The 20,145-nt window shown below is 42.6% G+C and overlaps 2 protein-coding genes and 1 long non-coding RNA gene across 9 annotated transcripts in view; 2 read left to right on the forward strand and 1 right to left on the reverse strand.

Moving 5' to 3' along the window:
- hoxa3a (homeobox A3a) overlaps window positions 1-12,701 on the forward strand; it is a 30,288-nt gene extending 17,587 nt beyond the window's left edge. For 4 of the 7 annotated variants that reach the window (XM_061059888.1, XM_061059890.1, XM_061059893.1 and 1 more), the window contains 3 exons: window positions 4,282-4,342; window positions 7,941-8,520; window positions 11,029-12,701. In XM_061059888.1, the coding sequence (XP_060915871.1) occupies window positions 8,058-8,520; window positions 11,029-11,807 (1,242 nt within the window). In that variant the 5' untranslated portion in view covers window positions 4,282-4,342; window positions 7,941-8,057 and the 3' untranslated portion in view covers window positions 11,808-12,701. Of the gene's footprint in view, window positions 1-1,906; window positions 2,075-2,110; window positions 2,959-4,281; window positions 4,343-4,945; window positions 6,142-7,940; window positions 8,521-11,028 lie in introns of those variants that run through there. The other 3 variants (XM_061059892.1, XM_061059891.1, XM_061059895.1) reach the window with 3 other exon arrangements.
- Window positions 391-7,381, reverse strand: LOC132991231 (uncharacterized). The gene is made up of 2 exons (XR_009676157.1): window positions 7,058-7,381; window positions 391-1,304 (listed from the first exon to the last, which is right to left on the reverse strand). It is a non-coding gene; the product is annotated as an uncharacterized LOC132991231 (long non-coding RNA).
- A 2,933-nt stretch (window positions 12,702-15,634) lies between the features above and the next one.
- LOC132991227 (homeobox protein Hox-A2a) lies at window positions 15,635-18,168 on the forward strand. Its single transcript, XM_061059896.1, has 2 exons — window positions 15,635-16,463; window positions 17,055-18,168. Exons 1-2 carry the CDS (start codon window positions 16,097-16,099, stop codon window positions 17,786-17,788), a joined length of 1,101 nt encoding a protein of 366 aa, XP_060915879.1. The 5' UTR covers window positions 15,635-16,096; the 3' UTR covers window positions 17,789-18,168.
- Window positions 18,169-20,145: the final 1,977 nt, after the last annotated feature.

Here is a 20,145-nt window from a genome sequence, read left to right on the forward strand (position 1 = left end):
TATCGAATCTTGGAGTGAATATGATACAAGGGAACCTTTTATAAAAATGCCTTGGCTAAAAGTCTTCACACCAGACCAGTTAGAATGAAAACAACTTCTTTACCTTTTACAAATAATTTAAGTAGACTAAATACTTTTGTTAAATATCTTAAAAATAAAGTGATACATACATATGGGACTGCATGGTGAAAATGCTCAATTGCTATAGCTTAAACTTATTGGTCATAAAGTGGAATAGTCAGCATTTGTGATTTGTGCAAAGTTAACCTAAAATATACTTTATAAGCATTCAAAAACGGAGCAAATCTTAATTCCTTTTATAATGGAATTAAGGGGAAAAAAGCTCAACGTTTTGCTTTTTGTCAATAAGATACATTTCACAATTAGATATAGAATTAAGAGGAAGTTTAATTTAGCCCAGATACAAAACAAAAGTTTCTCCTGTTGCCTGTTAAAGAGCCTTTCAGCCAGTCTGAACACAGAAGTCGATTCAGGCAAAGGTTAATCAATAACAAAGTCCCGGGACAACGCGAACATGTTAATAGTCATTATTATAACTTTTTAATGATCACGTTGGGTTACATTTTAACTTACCTTCACAATGTAACTGGTATTTAATGCATAAGCATTTTATAATACGAGATAACATTTCAGCCAAGAAAAAGAGCCAGTAGCAGAGACATTTCATTTCTTTATTATAACCAACTTCACGCACAGTTACGCCGCCCTGCTCCTCCTTGGGGATGTCTCCAATTCTACCAAAGCGTTGACTTTCGCTTAGCCTTGATGTTGGCCGCTGTAAACCTCGCAGAAAGAGTTTTATCTTCGTCTGAGAGTATCTCTAACCCTTGCCTGCCTGTTTAAGAGCTCAGTGTCAACAATGTGGGAAGATATGGACCTTTGCCTGGCCAACATCCAGAGGTCTGCGCCTCTAACTCCTCTTTGCTGACAGTGATAAGGAGACCTGATTCGTGGAAACAAACCTGAACCTTTTTTTTTTCATTCTTAAAAAGCTCAGATCCAAAACATAATCAACTATAACTTTTTTTCTTTAAGCAATTGGCAAGTCCGGAAAAAGTGCAACAAAAGGTGAAAGATGTAGGCTACCAGCTGGTGGCTTTTGGTTTCCATCTTCTTCTTGTTTTTGAAATCGAAATAATTCCCCACTCCACACCCTACGATGCCTCTGCCCGGGTCAGTAAAGAGTTCAGGTGCGGTGGCGAAAGGCAACGAGGGATTAGTTTCCATTGCGCGGTCATGGCGAGGCATACAATCCTATCCTGGTTACAGCTTCATATCTGTCACTAAAAAAAGAACCAAACATTAAGAAAATACACATTTAGATGATAAATATTGTGTTTCACAACAAAAAAAATTACTCTCCTATTCATAATAATTAGACAAAAATCCGTGCGTAAAACTTAAATCAGAATCCTAAATCATTAATATTCCTTCCTTTCTGAAGTGCTGAAGGCGAATTAATAAGAGCTGCTCTGCTTCTGTTCCTGTCTTTAAAAAGTTTGCCGCTCAACTTGTAGTTTGAGAAGACAAAGGCTGGTGTGGGTGTGGGATGCTGTCTATGTCCGCCCCACATGATTAATAGTTGTGGTGGGATTTTTCCACGCCCGCTGCTCGGTGTTGACGGAAAACAAGCGCCAACGGTGCCGAGATGAGAGCATCTCTTCCGGGCTGGGACTTTTGGCAAAATCTGCTGTGGCAAAAGCCAGAAACATCCCATGGCACACGCATGGCACGCTCTTTAGACGGGATTGAGTTAATCATTTAGCAGCTTTAGGCAAACTTCAGCAAGAATATGGCTAAATTGGTACTTTTCCCACCATGCCCTCCTCCCCTCCTCTTTTGCAAAATCTCCAAACTTCCGCTACACAAACCTATAATTTCCCTCAGCTGGTAGGAAACGCGTAAGCGCATGTAGGTCTAATGGGGGTCCATGTTCTGATCAGCGGGGTCGAGCAGCCACTCTTTGGTTCCATCACCTCCACTTTCCGCCCACTGCTGACTGACACGCACCCCTCACGACCACCAGGACGTACCGCGTCCTTGTGTAGGACAGGTAAACGTGTGGCTTTTGTTTTCGATTTGGCTCAAAAGCATGCAGGCTTCTGCTGATGGAGAACCAGGGGCAACCTAAGTGGTGCTACAACCTAACTGTGGGTCTGAGAGCGGGGGCGATGTTTAGTAAAGCTCTGTGTAACCCTGGCTTTATTGTAAAGAGAAAGAAGGCATGATGAGGAATTATTATGTCATGCTCTAAATGGCGTTTTGTAGAAAAAAAAAAGAAGTCCTCTCCATCTCACATAGTGCGAATTATCACGCTGCAGTGCAAAACACTCCGCTTTCTAACCTGGCTCTGAGCCGCGTCTGTACTTGAAACTCAGCATAATACAGCAGGATTAGCTCTTTCAGCCGCTAACAGGCACAGAATATATGGCACTTTAAACCTGACAGAGTAGTCTTTCCCCCTGAATGGGCGACACGTGGAAAAGCTGCTTCTCTGCGAGAGACCTGCTCCTCTGCCAGATACATTGCAGTGTCACATAGCCCTCTTTTTTCTCCCTCCAAACTGATCCGTTTCTCCTCAGGGGCAATGACTGCCTCCATTAATGATTCACGGGCTCAAATAAAAGGGATTTAAGTTGACGTTGCGTCACGTGAGCGGGGCGCATAATACTGCGCGATGTTATGGCACGGGGAAGAAAACCGAAGCCCCGGTCTGGCCATATGATGCTGATTATACGCGGGTTACCCCCACTTACCGTGAGGGGAGTCCGGGTTTTGTAGTTTGTTTATCGAGAGGAGAAAAGGAGCCGAGAGGCGAGCTGATGTAGAGAGGATCCCGGGTTTGTGGATGTATTCTACTGCTGTCACGGACGGATATGTTTTTCCACGCGGACAGAGTTAGAGTGCGAGCTTTGGGAGGATGGATTTTATTTTGAGGTATTTCCGCCGATTGTTCATTACTGTCGTGAGTTATTGCTGCGTGAGGCAGAGGTCAGTCAAAAGGGAGTCCGGGGCTTCTGCAGGGCGAGAATAGACCGATATAAGCTCTCTTTATATTTATCTGTTAATTTATGTGATTCTTCGTCGTTAATAAAGCGACACACAAATAGGCCTTTAGGATTTACACATCACTTTTACAGGTTTTTATTTAAGAATCCATCAGGGCCAGTAAGGTTAACACTATGTTCATTTTATGCACACTGGTTTAAACGTTTACATTGAGGCCTGCTACATTTAAGATTAAACTCGGATTACATCAACAAAACATATTTGTATTTTATTTTAATTAGATTCTGAATTACACCAGCAGTCATTTGGATAAAGGGCCTGTACAGCCATTTGTAAATAAAGCAGCCATTTGAATATCGGCTTCTAAGAAAGAAAAGAAACAGAACGCGCGGCTGCTCCGAGGTTCAACCGGTCCTGTGAAACAAAACATCTCGTGTTGTTACGTGAGGTTTTAGTGCGTAAATGATACATCAGAACGAGCGCCATAAAAAAGTCGGGCAAAGCGGTGGGGTTGTGTCGCTCCGCCGGGAAACGAGGATATAATGGGAGACGGAGTGCCATCCAGGATAGCGCGGCCGCGCTGAGGTCACGGTGCTCCTGCTTGATTTATGGGCCCGGGGACTTGGGGAAGATGGTGCGCGAGAGCTAATGACTGTTCGATCCGTGTGGAGAAAATGCTCACTGGGCAGCGGGGAAACAACAAACACGTTATTTGCATATATGAGCATTATATTTTATTAGTTGTTATATGCTGATAGGCAGACATATTTGAATGAATTGTTTTAATTGTCAGAGACTAATCCGTGCGACTTTGTTGTATTTTTTTTTCCAGTTTAATGAATTATTTTTTTTATATTCTCTTGTCTGTATGGAAATAGGTTTGCCTTTTTTGTTTTGGAATAAAACAAGTCACCTTTATTTATGGTACCAAGACGATGTAGCTGTACGATACACATAATTCCATGTAGAAAATGTAAATAAAATGACCCAAATAATTATCTTGAAAGTGTTTGTCACATATTCTTAATAAATCTGGGTTGGCCTTTTGTCAGATATTTCTTGCGCCTTCTTAAAATTGTGCCTAAACAATTACTTATTGTAATAACAGACCTTTTATTTAAAATTCACTTACAATAAAGGTAGCAACTATTGGAAGGAAGAAATCCACATTGAATGTTTTTTTTTAAATCGATTAAAAATGTGATGTTATCCTCAAAATAAAAAAACAAAACATGTATTCTTCCTTTTCAGAAATCCAGCTGAGTGAATTCAGGCAATCGAACTTTGTAGGAGACACCTTGAACTGCCTTCGGTAAGTCCATATATCTTTATTGATTTGTGTTATGAATGCTTGATGGTGATATCCTTATTCAATTTCTAATAAGTATCCCACACGCCCACCGAAGCACGCGCAGGGATAGAGAGGCAGCTTATGGCTTGTACATTTCCTTGTAACAGCAATATGACCGGCGCGAGAGCAATAATTCCTTCTCTTCCACTTGTCTTTGTGGTGTAATTTGTCACTATAAAAGTGACGAGGGGAATCGCAGCACTTGGAGCGCTGCCTTACTCCTTTCACAAACTACTTTCTATGAAAGCCATCTGCTTTTAGCTGCTGTACTTTGCTGGACTGAAAATTTCAAAACGTTTTTCTTCTATCACCGATTTTTCCACGCATGTTTTTTTTTACGCAGGGAACAATACAACCTACACTTCTCTGACATTTAACCCTGTGCTCAGGGCCAAATTGCAGAGAGTGACGAATCAGCAGTTTGAAGCACAAAGTAGTAAATAATTATACAAAGTAACTGAAAGAAAAAGCCGAGTTGACCAAAAAAAAAAATCCTCACGCGTGAATTTTTGTCCCACTCACCCTCCTACGCCGTCCGTGTGTTATACCTTTTTAATTGTGTCGATGCATTTCATCCCAGAGCCTGGAAGAAGCAGGGAAGCTGTAGCTTTGGACGTGTTTACAGCCTCGAGTAGCCGGGAGGACATCAATCTTTCTCTTTTTTTTTTTCATTCTGTCTTTTGGCTGGAAAGAGGCAGCATTACCCTGCAGAGGGATTCCCCCTGCTGCCGGCTCTCCTCTCCCCCGCTCCTCGCTGCAGGTCCTCGGCTTTGCCTTTTGGTGATGAAACTTCTTCCCATTTTTCACACCCTGCTCCCGGTGGGGTTTTTCCCTTGATATACACCGACCACGGCTTTGATGTGAGGCTGTTGTGCTTTCTAATCTTTGAGAATATAGATTGTATTCTACACAGAAAGACTCGTGCAGGCAGGGGAGAAGCAGGCGCTGCAATGAGAACGAATTGTGCGTGCTTGTGCCAAAAGATTGAGGACAATATGCAAAAATGTCGGTTAATGATTAAGCCGTGGATAGAAGCCCCTTTTAGTCCCGTGGAAATGGAAATGCAGCGTCTGATTATTCCTTTGTATTCTATTTTCAATCCGAAATCTCTGTCACTCAGCTCATAACTCCATTGGAAGGCTTGGAGTAAATACCAACAAAAACATCAAAAACACTCACAGAATGGGGTTATATTCAGTAACTACTATAAGGTGTAGTATTTTTTCTAGACACTCCGACTCATTTGGTTGGGGGAGGAGGAGAGGCAGCCACTTGATTTGAACTGGCTTTCCAAGGCGCTACTTATTTGCATAATTTTTTTGTCTATGGTGACGCTCTGGTTCGGGGCAGTTCACTGGTGTCTGCATGGTACTGGTGAAGGATCACACAGTCCAGCATAGCCTAAGCTGACTTTAATGTTGATATGAAGCTCTGGCCATTGCTCTATAGAGGATTAAATCCCGAGGTCAGATACATCTTATCTCGCTGACCTGACTGCTCGCTCCTGCTTTCGTAATCTCGGTTTGCCCATCCACGTCGAGTAGAAAAAAAAAAGAAAAGGAAGAAAGGAAGGGGTTCTCTCTGCTCTTCCCTGTTTGTTGAGGCTGCTAATGCCTGGTGTATGGCAGGGTATATTCTGCTGCTGCTTCACCCAGCCAGCCCTGCCTGTAAACTTTTTCTCTGGATTACTGCTTTGATCGATTTCGTCGCTGAATGAGAAAGTATCGCTCGGTGCTCTGCATTCGTCGTCAGAGGATAAGGTAAGCAGGGCCAGAAATAGGCTCCCTCGGTTGTAAATGGCGGAGTTTGTGTGTCGCGCGGTGATTTATCACCGTATGACTTAGATCTCGGTTCAGGAAGAGTTCACACACACTGAGTCAGGCAGCCAGATTTCTCTAACACGGAGCAGGCTGCTGCTGCGGCTCCACGTAGAAACGCTCAAGTCTGTCATTTGTCTCTCTTTCTCAGCCATTTATGACTATCGCTAGGGCTCGCCTGAAGACACCCAGCTCTCTCATATCTTTTCCCAGGTCACCGTGGGTGCACATAACGTGAAGACACCTTATTTCACTCTGCGGCTAAACTGCTCTGGGGGTAAAGCTCAGGGCTAATTTTGGACTGATTTGCTGTTGTTATGCACAAATGCACAAACCCAGAGATGATACAAATTCTTAATTTCTTTGTGCAAATTTAATGAAAATGCATTTTCTTTCTGCCCTGGGACTGTAGTCTTATTTACCTTTCTACTATGAAAGAAACAATCAGATTTGTAATCGGGCATGCAGTTATAACAGCGTTACTGTTGGGATTATATTTGTATTTGACATATAACGCAAAATCTAGCACCTAACATTTCAAATGTGAAAACTAGGCCTATATGAATGAAAATATTTATTATTATTATTTCTCCAAATCATCTGCTTGATTGAGCGACTGTTAATTTAAAGACTGAATGCAGACTAAAGAACAACATGATTTCTGGGCAAACAATAAATTAAACGAGCGGTTTTTAATTTAATCTATTATTGCAGTTTTTAATTGCTCTAGTGAAAAAGGCGGGCACATTTTACAATCTCTATCGTTTTATTACTGATGTTAAATAATGAAATTTCCCCAAAGTTACCCGTTTCTATTATAGTTTTCCCAATAATCTCTCAGACTCACCTCCATGCTTACCTGCGTGAATGATGGTGCTTTAGTAGCAGCCTCTGGCTGTGCCCTCCCGGGTTTCTTCACCCCTGAGTACCGGACCTGGCTGCTTACCGGGCCGCTCATTCCGGCCCAATGACCCCCATACATCACCGCGCTGGGCCGCCGTGCAGACAGCACCGACAGCAGCCATTATTATGGGCCTGCAAGGAGAAGTTCACATCTTGGTCATGGAGATGCACGGGTGCCCGCCCGCCCGGTTTTTCAGGTTTCTTCGGGGGCCTTCCATTTATCTTGCATCATGCAAAGAAAAGAAAAAGAAGAGAATGTGGTTGTTATTGCTTTGCACCAGGTGCCCGGGAAGCACCGCGCTCTGAGGGCTGTCGGTCTTCGTTAAGAAAGATTTCTGGTTTTAGTGAAAGACAAAAAAAGGTTTAACAGTTTGTGGAAACGGACGGAATATTTCCACATACTACCAGGGAAATACGATAAAGTGCTGACAGGCCTGTTGGTAGAATAACAATAAAACTGAAATATTATTTCCCTGTGTGTGGTAACCCGCTAATAATCTCTCCCCACAGCATTTTCTGTGAATGTTTCTTTGAATTCAGTTTTATTGTTAACAGGCTCTAAGGTTTAAAATGTCAACCAGTTTCTAGTTAGATCTTAAAATTGATTTGGCAATCTGAAATGCTTGTGAAAAGGTTTTGTTTTGATGTGGTTTGGCACAGATGGTAATACAAGGTTAGTGCATGCCTTTGTGCCCTGTGTAAGCCAGAAGGTAAACGGTAATAGTCTACAGGACTGCTGGCCCTATCTCGCTTCCATAGTCTCCAGTGTCACGCCTGTATTGAAAAGTAAGATGGATCGCCACCATTTCTTCTCCTCACAGTGCTTCTTGTAACCCTAGGTTCACCCGAGGAGGCCATTGGCGGAGAGGCGTCACGTGACCACGGGGTGCCAATGTTATTCTACAAGGGTGTCAAGACCCTGTCAGTTTCTGAAATAAATATTGGGAAACGGCGAGATGCAAAAGGCAACCTACTACGACAGCTCCGCAATTTACAGTGGCTACCCATATCAAAGCGCAAATGGCTTCAGTTATGATGCCAATCAGGTCCAATATCCCCGCGCCTCTCATGTGGAAAGTGAGTACCATCGACCTGCCTGCTCCCTGCAGTCTCCTGACGGCTCCGTGGCTCTGCAGAAGCCGGGGGAGATAGCGGAGAGCTGCGACAGGACCACAGCCATTCAGGCGGCGCAGTCTAAGGTTCATACCGAAAGCAATCAACCACAGGTGCCGGTGTCAGGCCCACCCCCTCCCTCACAGTCCCCCGGTGCTATCAGCCATAACACGAGCAACGGGTCCAGCCAGCCCAGTGCCAAGAACGGCTCCCCGACCTCAACCACCCGCAGCAAACATATCTTCCCCTGGATGAAGGAATCCCGCCAGAACACCAAGCAAAAACCAGCCAGTAGCTCCAGTTCAGGTACTTTGCACCTACAAACTCATTTCACAAAGCCAATTAATCTTATAGCCTGACTAGAGAGTTACATAAGTTTTGTTGAGGGAGGACTTCATGCGTAGGGGGTGTAGGTGGGTGGTCAGGTAAGGAGCTGGGAGGGAGGTGACAACAGGAGAATTTAAAGGTTAATCCGTTTTTTTTTCTTTTACCACACTTAACCTCACTTCTTTACTTACACTGCTGTCTTAGTCAGATATGGCATTATATTCTTCACCCTCTTTGTAGACATGTTTATCATATAAATGGTTTTCAATTATTTTATTTAGGAACATCAGACAAACACTATCACAAACTACATTCCGTGTACAAAGTGTTAGTTCAATTGTATCAACATTGTGCAAATTTCTTGAAATTTCCTCAAAATAATATCATTCACATTAAATCCGATATACAGTACATATACCATGATTCAAGGCTTTAAAAGAAACGTTTGCTAGAAGACGATCCCACCATTTGTTGTCCCTGTGCCCTGCAGCTGACCTGTCCCTACTGTAAACATGCATCTCCACTGATCACACAATGTTCCCACAGAGACAACAAACAAACACGCACAACAGTTGTTTCAGTTTGTCCTGATGTTTTGATTAGACGGAGACTTGAAGGGTCAAAGAGGGGGTTAGGGCTTTTCATTTACATGGTGAAACCTAAAAAAAAAATCAGAGTATGTCATGTTCCCATGACCCTCTTATTTTGTGTGCAATATTTTGATGATGCACACAGGTAGTGTTCAGAGAAGGCATCATTATGACGTGGTTGGGTGGTTTCATTCGTTTGAATCAAACGGTAAAGGGCTAAAATGAAGATCCCGGTGTTTTAATCAGAGGGAAAATCTTTGTATCTTTGAGTAGGGCGTTTGGGTGTAAGGATCCTTGTTCATACAAACAATTAAAACATAGACACCCGAATCCCTTTTTTTAAAAACGCCAAATGATGTGGGTCAATTAGATATTCAGTTATATACTTCCCTGTAGTGAACGTTGAAACATTCAAAGAAACATGGCCCTCTTCAATATATATATATATATATATATGTATATATATATGATTAATGTTAAGGAGAAAGTTCTAGGATACTTTGACACGTGAGTATGTATGGAACCGCTTTTACGCATTTTTACGCACGCACCCAAACAAAAACTTTTGGGAATGAGGAAAACAAAAGGTCAGGGTAGGGACTAGGGATTTGTTTTGCTCTTGCCAAGGGTAAACCGAATAAATCACAGATACGCATATACCTGTGACCTAAAATTGTTCTAAGTGATAGTCTACACCAACTGCTGAAATTCAAAAATGATGTAGTTCTTATATTGCTTTTATGCACGTAAAGTCAAGTTTATTTATAAAGCACATTTCATACGACAGGCGTAGACTCAACGCACATACGCGAGCCAGATACTGCTATACGTTTAGATACAAACTTTGTTCATTGGTTTTGGGTTATGTATTCTTCTTTTATTTGTTTGGGAAAGTGACATCATCAAATTACAACATTAAATTGTCTATTACAACAACACTTAGGTTTTAAACGTTTTCAAAGCCTTTTACGCACGCTTTACGCACACAGAATACAATAAGCCTGTACTTTACAGGCGATTTCCAGCTCATCTTATTGCATAATTCTACCCACAAGACTTTTGGAAATGAACTATAAATAACCATACAGTAATAATCGTTGTCAAAAGTGATTACCCTACATACACTGTTCCTCCTATTCCTCGTCTAAACATCGCTTTCATGTCTTTTATGACCTAATGACTCAGGTAATGTCATGCTGCATTCCTTTTGCTTCATGTTTGGGTGACAGGTAGTAAAATGTATTAAGTGTTGGACACGTGCCACAGCAGTTAGTAGACCAACGCCTTGCTGCTCTGTAGCCAAACTCCAGCCTCTTAGAGGGTGAGGCTTATCAGCGAGGGCGAGGCGAGCTGCTAAACCCTGAGGAATACATAATGCCTGTGTTTGCAATACGCGTGTGCTACTCTGTGACTACGGAGGGAGATGAGGGTCAAAATGTTTTAGAAATCTTAGGTTACCTGGTTCCACACTAGACATTGACCCACTCCTCTCCAGTTACATTGTTTTTTTTTCTTCTATTGCAGCGTGCACGTTATGTACATGGGTTGATAGTCAAATGTATGGAGCCTCATGATAACTCATGTGCTCTAACGTAGCTGGCACATTTATAAAAATGTAGTGATATTTGTAACACATGGCGGCGCCCACGTGCATACGCTCGCTTAAAAGCTGAGACTGAGGAGAGAGATAAATAGTCTATGATAAACTCCTATTTTAGAAGGATTATTTATGTGCTTTCTGTTTAGGATCCCCACCCCCTTTCAAGTTATGTTATCAGCTGTGTGAGTTTGGCCACACGGTTTGATTTTTCTCTCACTCTCCTGTCTCTGTACCTCTCTCTCCTCTCTGTCTGTAATGGATTACTGATTGACACCCTCCTCTCATCCTCCCTGACAGTGGAGAGTTGCCCCGGAGACAAGAGTCCTCCGGGGTCAGCAGCGTCGAAGAGGGCCAGGACAGCTTACACCAGTGCGCAGCTCGTGGAGCTGGAGAAGGAGTTTCACTTTAACCGGTACCTCTGTAGACCGCGAAGGGTGGAGATGGCCAACCTGCTCAACCTCACAGAGAGACAGATTAAAATCTGGTTCCAGAACCGCAGGATGAAATACAAGAAAGATCAGAAAGGCGTCGGGATGATGCCTTCTCCTGGCGGACAGTCCCCTCGGAGTCCCGTGGGCCCTGTCTCTGGTGGTGGAGGCAGTGGAGGATACCTCAACTCTATGCATTCTCTTGTAAACAGTGTACCTTACGACTCACAGTCGCCAACGTCTTACAATAAACCTCATCAAAACGCGTACGGTATGGCCACTTCATACCCCCCTCCTTTGAACAACTGCCCGCCCTCCCAGAAGAGGTATCCCGGGACCGACTCGGCCACGCCCGAGTATGACGCGCACCCTCTCCAAGGCAATGGCAACTACGGGACGCACATGCAGGGTAGCCCTGTTTATGTCGGCGGAGGTTACATGGACTCAGTGCCTAACTCTGGGACCTCCGTTTTCGGTCTAACCCACCTCTCGCACCCACCGCCTGCAAACATGGACTACAATGGAGCGATCACAATGGGCAACAGTCAGCATCACGGTGTGTGTGATCCCACACCGACGTACACTGACCTAACGCCGCACTACTCTCAGGGAAGAATCCAGGAAGCGCCCAAACTGACGCATCTGTAGCGGTGGATCACTCCGCCCCATTGTCTTATTCACCTCCAGACACATCACTGCTTTTTTCTGCGCCTACTCACGGCTTCCACCTCTTCTCTGCCTTTGTTTATTTTCACTATAGTTTGATGTGTGAAGTAGCGTAGGATAAATAATCACGACTTGCTTGAATTTTTCTCTATTTGCTCGTGTCATTGTCTCACAGAGACCTTTTATCTGGGCTGTAGAGCGGGAGGGAGGGGGGCATCGTATATGCTTAGGCCTATTTAATCTTTTTTTTTTTTAAATCTTATTTTAAATTGAATCTCAAACAGGGTATTATGAACATATGTTATTCATTTTTAATGTGAACTTTTCTGTATTTTATTTATCCGCAGTTGAAGAATTGTGTTATGCATTTTGTTGCACTTGTGAAAGGATCCTTCCAGAGCCACGAGCTGGGATTGTGAGGAAAACACATTTTCAAAAACAAGGGTCACGGGCTTACACACAACCTCCCTTGCGTGTGTTGTCCAATTTCTTATGTTATTTATTTTGTTGGGTGTAAAGATAAAGGAGTCCTTTAGTATTATTTGACACCTCACCGATCTGTATGTGGGGAGAAGGTTTGTGGGAAAGTATAGCGTCTCGGTCCTTCTCCAGCAGCAGCAGCATCTCACCATGTTGTTAATACAGGCTATGCTTCAAATTGTTATTCTTCTTCTTCTTCTTCTTCTTCTTCTTCTTCCTCAATGAGGTGTTTCCTTTTCTCAGCGAATGTAAAATCAATCAGTGATGCAATAAGGGTGCAAAGAAGGACACGTTTCTTTATTGAAGATACAAGAAACATACATTTAATTTTTTTCGATGTCATACATTCCCTGCTGCTCCAGTCCGAAGAACTAAATAAAAAACATTGAAATATAATTGCAGCAAAGCTGGTAGTTTTAATTAAGATGCATCAGAAGCTTTTCACATGATCACAAAATTAAAACAGTTTCTTCAATAAAAATCTCAAAATATTTTTCTAGTTTTTCCATCATTGCATTTTATTATTAAAGTTATACAAACAGTGATTGTTTAAAAAGATAAGGCTGATGATATGAAGGAAAAATACATTTTGGGCAAATTCTAAAAAGCTTACTTACCAAAATTAGGACATAATTAATAACCTATGGTCCATAAAGAAATACATCTTCACAATTGGTAGTCTGATAATACATAAACGTCTTGTGAAATAAAAGGATACAATTAATATTCGTTAACATAAAAGGAAATTACCGCAGACAAAAACAAACACTGAATAAATGCTACTTGTTATTTTTCCTCCCTTGTTCTTGATTCGACGTGAAGTCAAATTCTCCGGTGGCCTCCTTCCCTCCTCTCATCCGCGTGGGCACATCCATAATAATAAAAATGTCACGCGGGCCCCTTCATGGACATTCTGCGAGAGACAAACAAGCTAAATGAGAAATCGTTTGAAAAAATAATTATCTGAAATATTCAGTCAGTCAAATTCGACCAGGGAGGATACATAGTGAACTCGAATCATTGTGAGGCTTATCTGGTTCATTATTGTGCTGATTTGCAGAAAAACAGATCAACATAAAACGCCTCAGTTATGGATGGTTACAGTAAAGCACATAATGAATGCTTAACTGAAAAACGACAAGTGCAGTTTGTTAAAATGAAGGGTATGATTACATTTTGTTTTTATATATTATTTAATTGAAATCAATGTCATTAATTGCAGTCGTTTCTCTGCATTGCTGAAATGCAAAATACACGAAGCTAAAATGTGATTTTTTTTTGTTGGTAAAACTCAGATTCTTTGTGAATCATTTCTAATGACAAGGCCCTTTCCCCAAAATATCCCTAAACACTTTCTTCCATATTTCCTTTTTTTTTTTTGTAAAATTTGTATTGTGTGTATTTGCACTAATATTTCCTTTCTCTGATTTTGCACTTTGAATAATTTAAATCTGATTGATATAAAAGGGCACGAACATTAGCAGCCCTGACATATGGTTAGCAGGGAAACCTAGAACAATTGAACCATGGTGTGTCACAAAAAAAAAGCTGATGCATTGAGTATTTCTTCATCTAACACACACACGCACACTGAGATATACACGCGCACTCATGCACTCTTACACACAGCCAGACACTGATTTGACCCATATGCGCCATCCTCAGGTAGCATATAAATAACGTTTTTAACTGAAACAGAAGATTTTGCATTTCTGTCATTGAATATCCCTCCGTGGGAAAGAGGTCTTAAATCAATCCTGCTGGAAGACAAGTGTGTAGGACAGGCTGGGCTCCACTAAAAGCCGCCACCCACTCCTTTCCTTGCACACAAAGCCAGTGCGTAATTCCAAAAAAGCCATCCATCTCTTCCCCTAGCAACTCCACAAGGTCTGGTCCCCCTCACAAACCTGCATGACTAACAAAATACCTCAAATACATTTCGTTCTGCAAAAAAATAAAAATTGCATTTCAAAGACAAAAGCCAGGTGGGGAAGCTGCTTCGCCCTCTACTCACCGCTGGTGCACTCATACCTCCTCCTCAAAAAAAGGAAATGGTTGCATCTTGTGGATTCTTATTTATCTTCTAAAAAATCCCTCCAGCGACAGCCCGGCTACAACTGTGAGCAGAAACTGGTTCTAATCTGAGTGGCCAGTGTTTCTCGCCGCTTCCTGGCTGCATTTGATCCGGGGGAGAGTTAGAAGCCTTAAATGTGTTGTGAGGGCACCGAGCTGTCAGACCTTTTGGCGAGTAAGATTGATCGCGCGAAGGCTTCCAGGACTCTTTGTTTGGTATATAAGCAACAAACTGAGAGAGGCCTACCACTTTTCCTCTTCCTGTCTCTTATACTCATTATTGAACCAGATATTTTATTCAAAGAATGAATTTACAGCATGTACACCTTGACGAAAAACACACCGAATGTGGCTTTCACAGATGACTCTGGATGGACTATAAACCGCTGCAACACTGCGGGGAACAACCATTCAATAACAATTTAATCTCCATAATAACGAATGGGCTCGTTGTAAATGGTCGATGGTGATTGTAATTTATGCTGAAAATACAGTGATATGCTTTTGTTAGCATTGTAGCAACAGTCCTCTCAGTAACCCTCTCTCCAGCCTGATTGATGGTTTTCTACTGCGAACATGACGATGAAAGCATTATAAAAAGTATTAATATTCGAATATTTCAGTTATTATGGCGTAAATTATGGCAGATTTTGGTTATTGAAAAAAAAGAACACTTTTAGCAACATAAAAGAAATCACGTGTTTCTCAAACCAATTGTGATATTTTCTATAGTAACGCACACGGGTGCTCATAAACCCTTCCTAAAAACAATAAAAACCAACGAGCTTTGATATCATATTATAGAGGCACCTTACGAAGGCTTCTAATTAAACACTGTTTATGAGTGCACATGCCCACACACACATAAACCCACACTCATTAGTATCTGTTCACAACTTTTGTAAATCTTATCTGTAAATGTTAAACAGCTGTTATGGGATGAAATGGTCTGACTGTGTCATATCCGTCAGTATTAACTTAATGGATTGGCTTTTTATTGCAACACATGTCAATGGATGCACTGCATATTTCACTGTTATGCAACTGCAAAGAAGCACAGCTATCCTGCAGTCATTGAGCAAGCTGGAGTTGGAGTTTGCTTCTAAATATCAATTTTAGGGGGGTATATTTTTCTCCATCTGAAGGCAGACTCTTGCCTGTATGAATAGCTACTGGTGTGCAATGGTGAGTGTGTGTGTGGGGTGGGGGCGTTCTCGACTGACATCTTCAAACAATACGAGAAAGAGGAGTGCACGAATCCGCGCACACCAGGCTGGGCTGCTTCCCTGTAATAGTGAGCGTCAGCCATTCTTAAAAACACAGATTTTGTGGCTTAGTGGAGTGGACTGGAGGGGCGCGAGGAGCATAAACTGAGCGGACAAAGATGTAAATAAAAACAGCCATCTCCCTGCTGAGCGAGGCGTTCTTCAGCAGAGTTTTTGGATCAATCAGGCAGACAGGGGCTTCTTTTGATTAAACCCCAAATTGTCATTGGGCAGAGGTAATCATGTGACAGGCAATTCGGTCCAATTTCAACCTTGTCTCCATGAATTCAATAGTTTAACTCTAGCTCGGTCCCCATACGGCCGTAATCAGTGAAATAGAAAAAACACCACCAGGAGATTTTTTTAATGATTTTTTTCTTCCTCGTCCTCACTGAGCTGCAACATTTCTAAAATATACGCGTGCAAACTTTCCTCGGCTCTCAGGGAGCGGAGATGAATTACGAATTCGAGCGAGAGAGCGGTTTTATCAATAGTCAGCCGTCGCTTGCTGAGTGCCTGACATCTTTCCCCCCTGTCGCTGATTCATTTCAAAGTTCATCAATCAAGAGCTCGACGCTTTCACGCCCGACACTGATTCCTCCTCCCTTTGAGCAGACCATCCCCAGCCTCAACCCGGGCAGCCATCCGAGGCACGGCCGGCCCAGGCACAGCCCCGATGGATGCAGCCCGCTGCCCACAGCCTCCTTACCCCCGGAGTACCCGTGGATGCGCGAGAAGAAAGCGTCCAAGAGGAACCACCTGCCGACCTCCACCGCCACTACCACAATCTCGAATGGACCCGTGTGCTTCTCCCCGAAAGGTGGGTTCATTTTAGAGCACTTAGCAAAAGTGTTCCCTATCTGGAGCTAATACAGAGCCTAGGCCCCTTCCCTTTAAAATAAAAACAGATAATAAAAAAAAAACAGGTTTATGTTTCTACTGATAGATTGTAGTTGTAGTGAGTGGTGATTGTGTACAAGCAAGAGGGAAAAAAGTTTGGGTAAAGTTTGGTGATGTAAGATGATTTATTCCCCGAGCCGAAGCAGTTTTGATGTGTGACAGTAATGAAGAGTGATGGAGTGCCGTTGCCGAGGAGGGCAGCTGGAGCATTCATTAGAATCCCACACCAGCCTGGACATCACTGCTTTTATACTGTTTGCTTCACGCACAGGCTGCACCTTATTTTATGCGTAACAGTCTGATTCGTATCTTTATGTTGCACGATTGTCTGGTCGAAATGTTTATAAGCTTGGGCCAGCAAAGCTCCAGCGGCCATTTTGCTGCAGCCTGCTGTCAGCCTCTCTCTGGTGGTTTGTGGGAGCCATAATGTTAGATTTACGGGCAGCGGGGTTATGTAACTGTTGTGTCCAGAGTTTTTAATCCCATGCTACCGTGTGTGCTTGTTTTCCAGGCTCGCCTGAGATCGTGGAGAGCGCCGGAGGAGGCGGAGGCTCCCGGCGGCTGAGGACAGCGTATACCAACACGCAGCTGCTGGAGCTGGAGAAGGAGTTCCACTTCAACAAGTATTTGTGCCGACCAAGGAGGGTTGAGATAGCGGCCCTGCTGGACCTGACCGAGAGGCAGGTTAAAGTGTGGTTCCAAAATCGGCGCATGAAGCACAAACGGCAGACGCAGAGCAAGGAGAACCACAACGGGGAGGGAAAGGGGCCGTGTGCCGAAGACGGCATCCACAGCGAGGAGGAGGAGGAGGACGAGACGGGCCCCCTGTACGAGCGGAGCGGGGCCCTGCTGGAGAGAGATACCTGCTCCTTTCAGAATAACTCTCTCGGCTCCTCACAGCACCTCCACAATAGCGAGGCTTTGGGTTTTGCTGCTGGGCCGCTGAACAGCAATGACAAAAATCTGAAACATTTTCCCAACCCGTCACCCACTGTTCCGGGATGCATGTCAACAATGGGCCCCGGCTCGGCATCTGGCCCGGACAATGGCAACAGTCCCCCGGCCCTGGATGTTTCTTTACACGATTTTCAACCTTTCTCCTCGGATTCCTGCCTACAGCTCTCCGACGCAGCCTCGCCGAGCCTGTCAGAATCTCTGGATAGTCCCGTGGACATTTCCACGGACAGTTTCTATTTTTTCTCGGAGTCTCTTACTACAATCGACCTGCAGCATCTGAGTTATTAACTAAACTCAATCACAATAATTATTTGCTCTTTTCGGGACACTAAAAATCAGGCTTCGGTGGTATTAACTCTGGTGTTATTTGTATATTCGGCACATTTATTCTGTTGATATTTGACTTGACGATTAATACAAGGTAAGGATGGAATTAAATCACTGAATTTGTTTTACTCAAAGTTGCAGTTACCATAACAAATTTAATTCTTGAAATGGAAATTATGAGTTTGTGGCTGTGTGTGTGTGTGGGTGTGTGTGGCTGTGTGTGTGTTTGTAAATAAGTATACAATATTAGGCCAATGGAAACTGGTCCTTTATTTTTTGTATAGCTTCCAATGTCTTGGATATTTTTGTTAGAATACAAATAACTTGCTACAATCTCCTTTTCTCTGGTGTTTTGAGTCGTTTCTTCTTCTATTCATAGACTAAAAAACTGTGCTTGTATTATTTATGTCTAAAGAATTAAAAAATGTATATTTATATAAAAGTAGGGTACAGAAAGATAGGGACGTTATGCAAATGTTCACAACAGGTTGGCGATGAAATGAGGTACGGCGTTGAGTTGTGGAGTCACACACAAGTTTGAATTATAATAGTATAGTGTAAATTATTTTAAAAACGGCTTGATTAAAACAATGTTAGTAAAATATAATAAGCCTTCATTGCTTTTGCAAAAAATAATAGCTTTGACTTTTTAATTAATCTAATTCAATTCAAAACTTTTGTGAGAAAACTTTTTTTTATGTTTCACTATTTAATAATAACTGCACACGAGCTGGTAGCCTAATTAACACAAAGAATGCCAAGTTTCATTTAATCCAAAATTAACTTTTTATTTATTTATTTGATATAAGCATTAGTTATATTCCGTTTAAAACCCCTAACATGAGATTGTTTTTATTTCCACCTTTAAACTTCATACTTTTGCAGAGTAAAAGCAAACAGACCAGCACGGATCTTAGCATGACAGGGCTCTTAACATTGTGAGCATTTTGCAGGCGAATGGCCGAGCCATGTTTGCCTTCAGGAGCTCATAAATCACTCCGTGGCATGAATGAGACGGACATTAAGAAGACCAATTGTGGCGTAATGTGCACAAATAAAACCCCACTTACATTTTCAGACGGGACTCCCCAATTCCTGCGCTAAAAAGGGGCAGAGTCTCTACATGCGTTTGGTCATAATTCATTTTTATAGCTTGTTTAAACACGGCTCTGGCTCTGGCGCGGCCACATCGGGAGCATGCAGAAGCTGCCTGCAGATTAAAGGCTGCACTATTTCCCCTCTGTGCAAATAGACCAAACTCCAAACAGACTACTTGTGGAGTACTTGTATTTTATCAGCCAACATTTAATAATAATAGCTGCAGAGGGCTTTTTAGTTAAACAATATCTGGCTTACTTTTTTACTTTTTAAAGATGTTTTGTGCACTTTTTGGGGGTATGGAGCAGTTCTTTTGGAAAGCTTTGGAGGTCAATACAGAGATTATGAAAGGACTTGCTTTATAGTATTGCACTTGCGTTGATTTATAGTAAACAGATATAAACGTGCAGAACTCGGCTCTCTCACTGCTTTTCCACTTAAGCTTTGTGTGAGGAAAAATAGAACAGCAACCACTGGTTGCGTCACAAATCGATTCACTAACTCTACACGTACGATTTCCACCAGCGCCAGAGTTCAGGAGCAGTTTATCGAATAATCTAGAAATCATAAGCAATCCATCGACTCCCTCAACATTAGCCTACTGGTTAACTGGAGTGTGTGTTTAAGGAGGGGGTTTTGGGGGTTAAAGGGAGAGGGGGCGAACCTCCACACTCCTTCACTCCTGTGACTAAGCCACAAACCCAGTATAACCAAATCATTCCGAGACAGCGCGCCTTTTCTGCGCACATGTGAGCACACAAAGAGCAAAGAAAGCTCGAGGCCTGGTGAAGTTTCCACATGCAGCAGGATCCTCTACGCCCTCTCACTCAGTGCAGAGGCAGCTGCGAAGACAGACAGAGGGGAGAGAGAGGAGGGGTGGCAGTATTGACCCCCTGCGACTTTTTTTCTCCAGTGGGAACTTTGCACCACCTACTCACTTTCTTTAGCATTCCACAAGCTTGATGTATAAGAATTTAAAAGACAGAAGTGTCGATAACTTTTTTAGAAACGTGACTTTATTTAGAAACTAAAATTGTCAGGAGCACACTACAGGAAGTCTAAAAGTCATGTGCAACTCTTTAGTAAAAGAACTATGTGCAACAAAACTGTTCCAAAGCAAACATAGGCTAAGTCAGATTGACAATGTAATACACAACCTATTGAAATGACTAATTAGTATAGATAACAGCAGGTTTATGTTAATATCATTTTATAGGCTT

This window comes from Labrus mixtus, chromosome 16, assembly GCF_963584025.1.
Source record: "Labrus mixtus chromosome 16, fLabMix1.1, whole genome shotgun sequence".
NCBI classification, from domain to species: Eukaryota; Metazoa; Chordata; class Actinopteri; order Labriformes; family Labridae; genus Labrus; species Labrus mixtus.

What these genes read in the sequence shown, in the direction of transcription:
- LOC132991227 (XM_061059896.1), top strand. Translation starts at nt 16,097, where the DNA reads ATGAATTACGAATTCGAGCGAGAGAGCGGTTTTATCAATAGTCAGCCG. An exon ending in CGTGTGCTTCTCCCCGAAAG is followed by an intron (nt 16,464 to 17,054) that starts GTGGGTTCATTT and finishes CTTGTTTTCCAG; the next exon opens with GCTCGCCTGAGATCGTGGAG.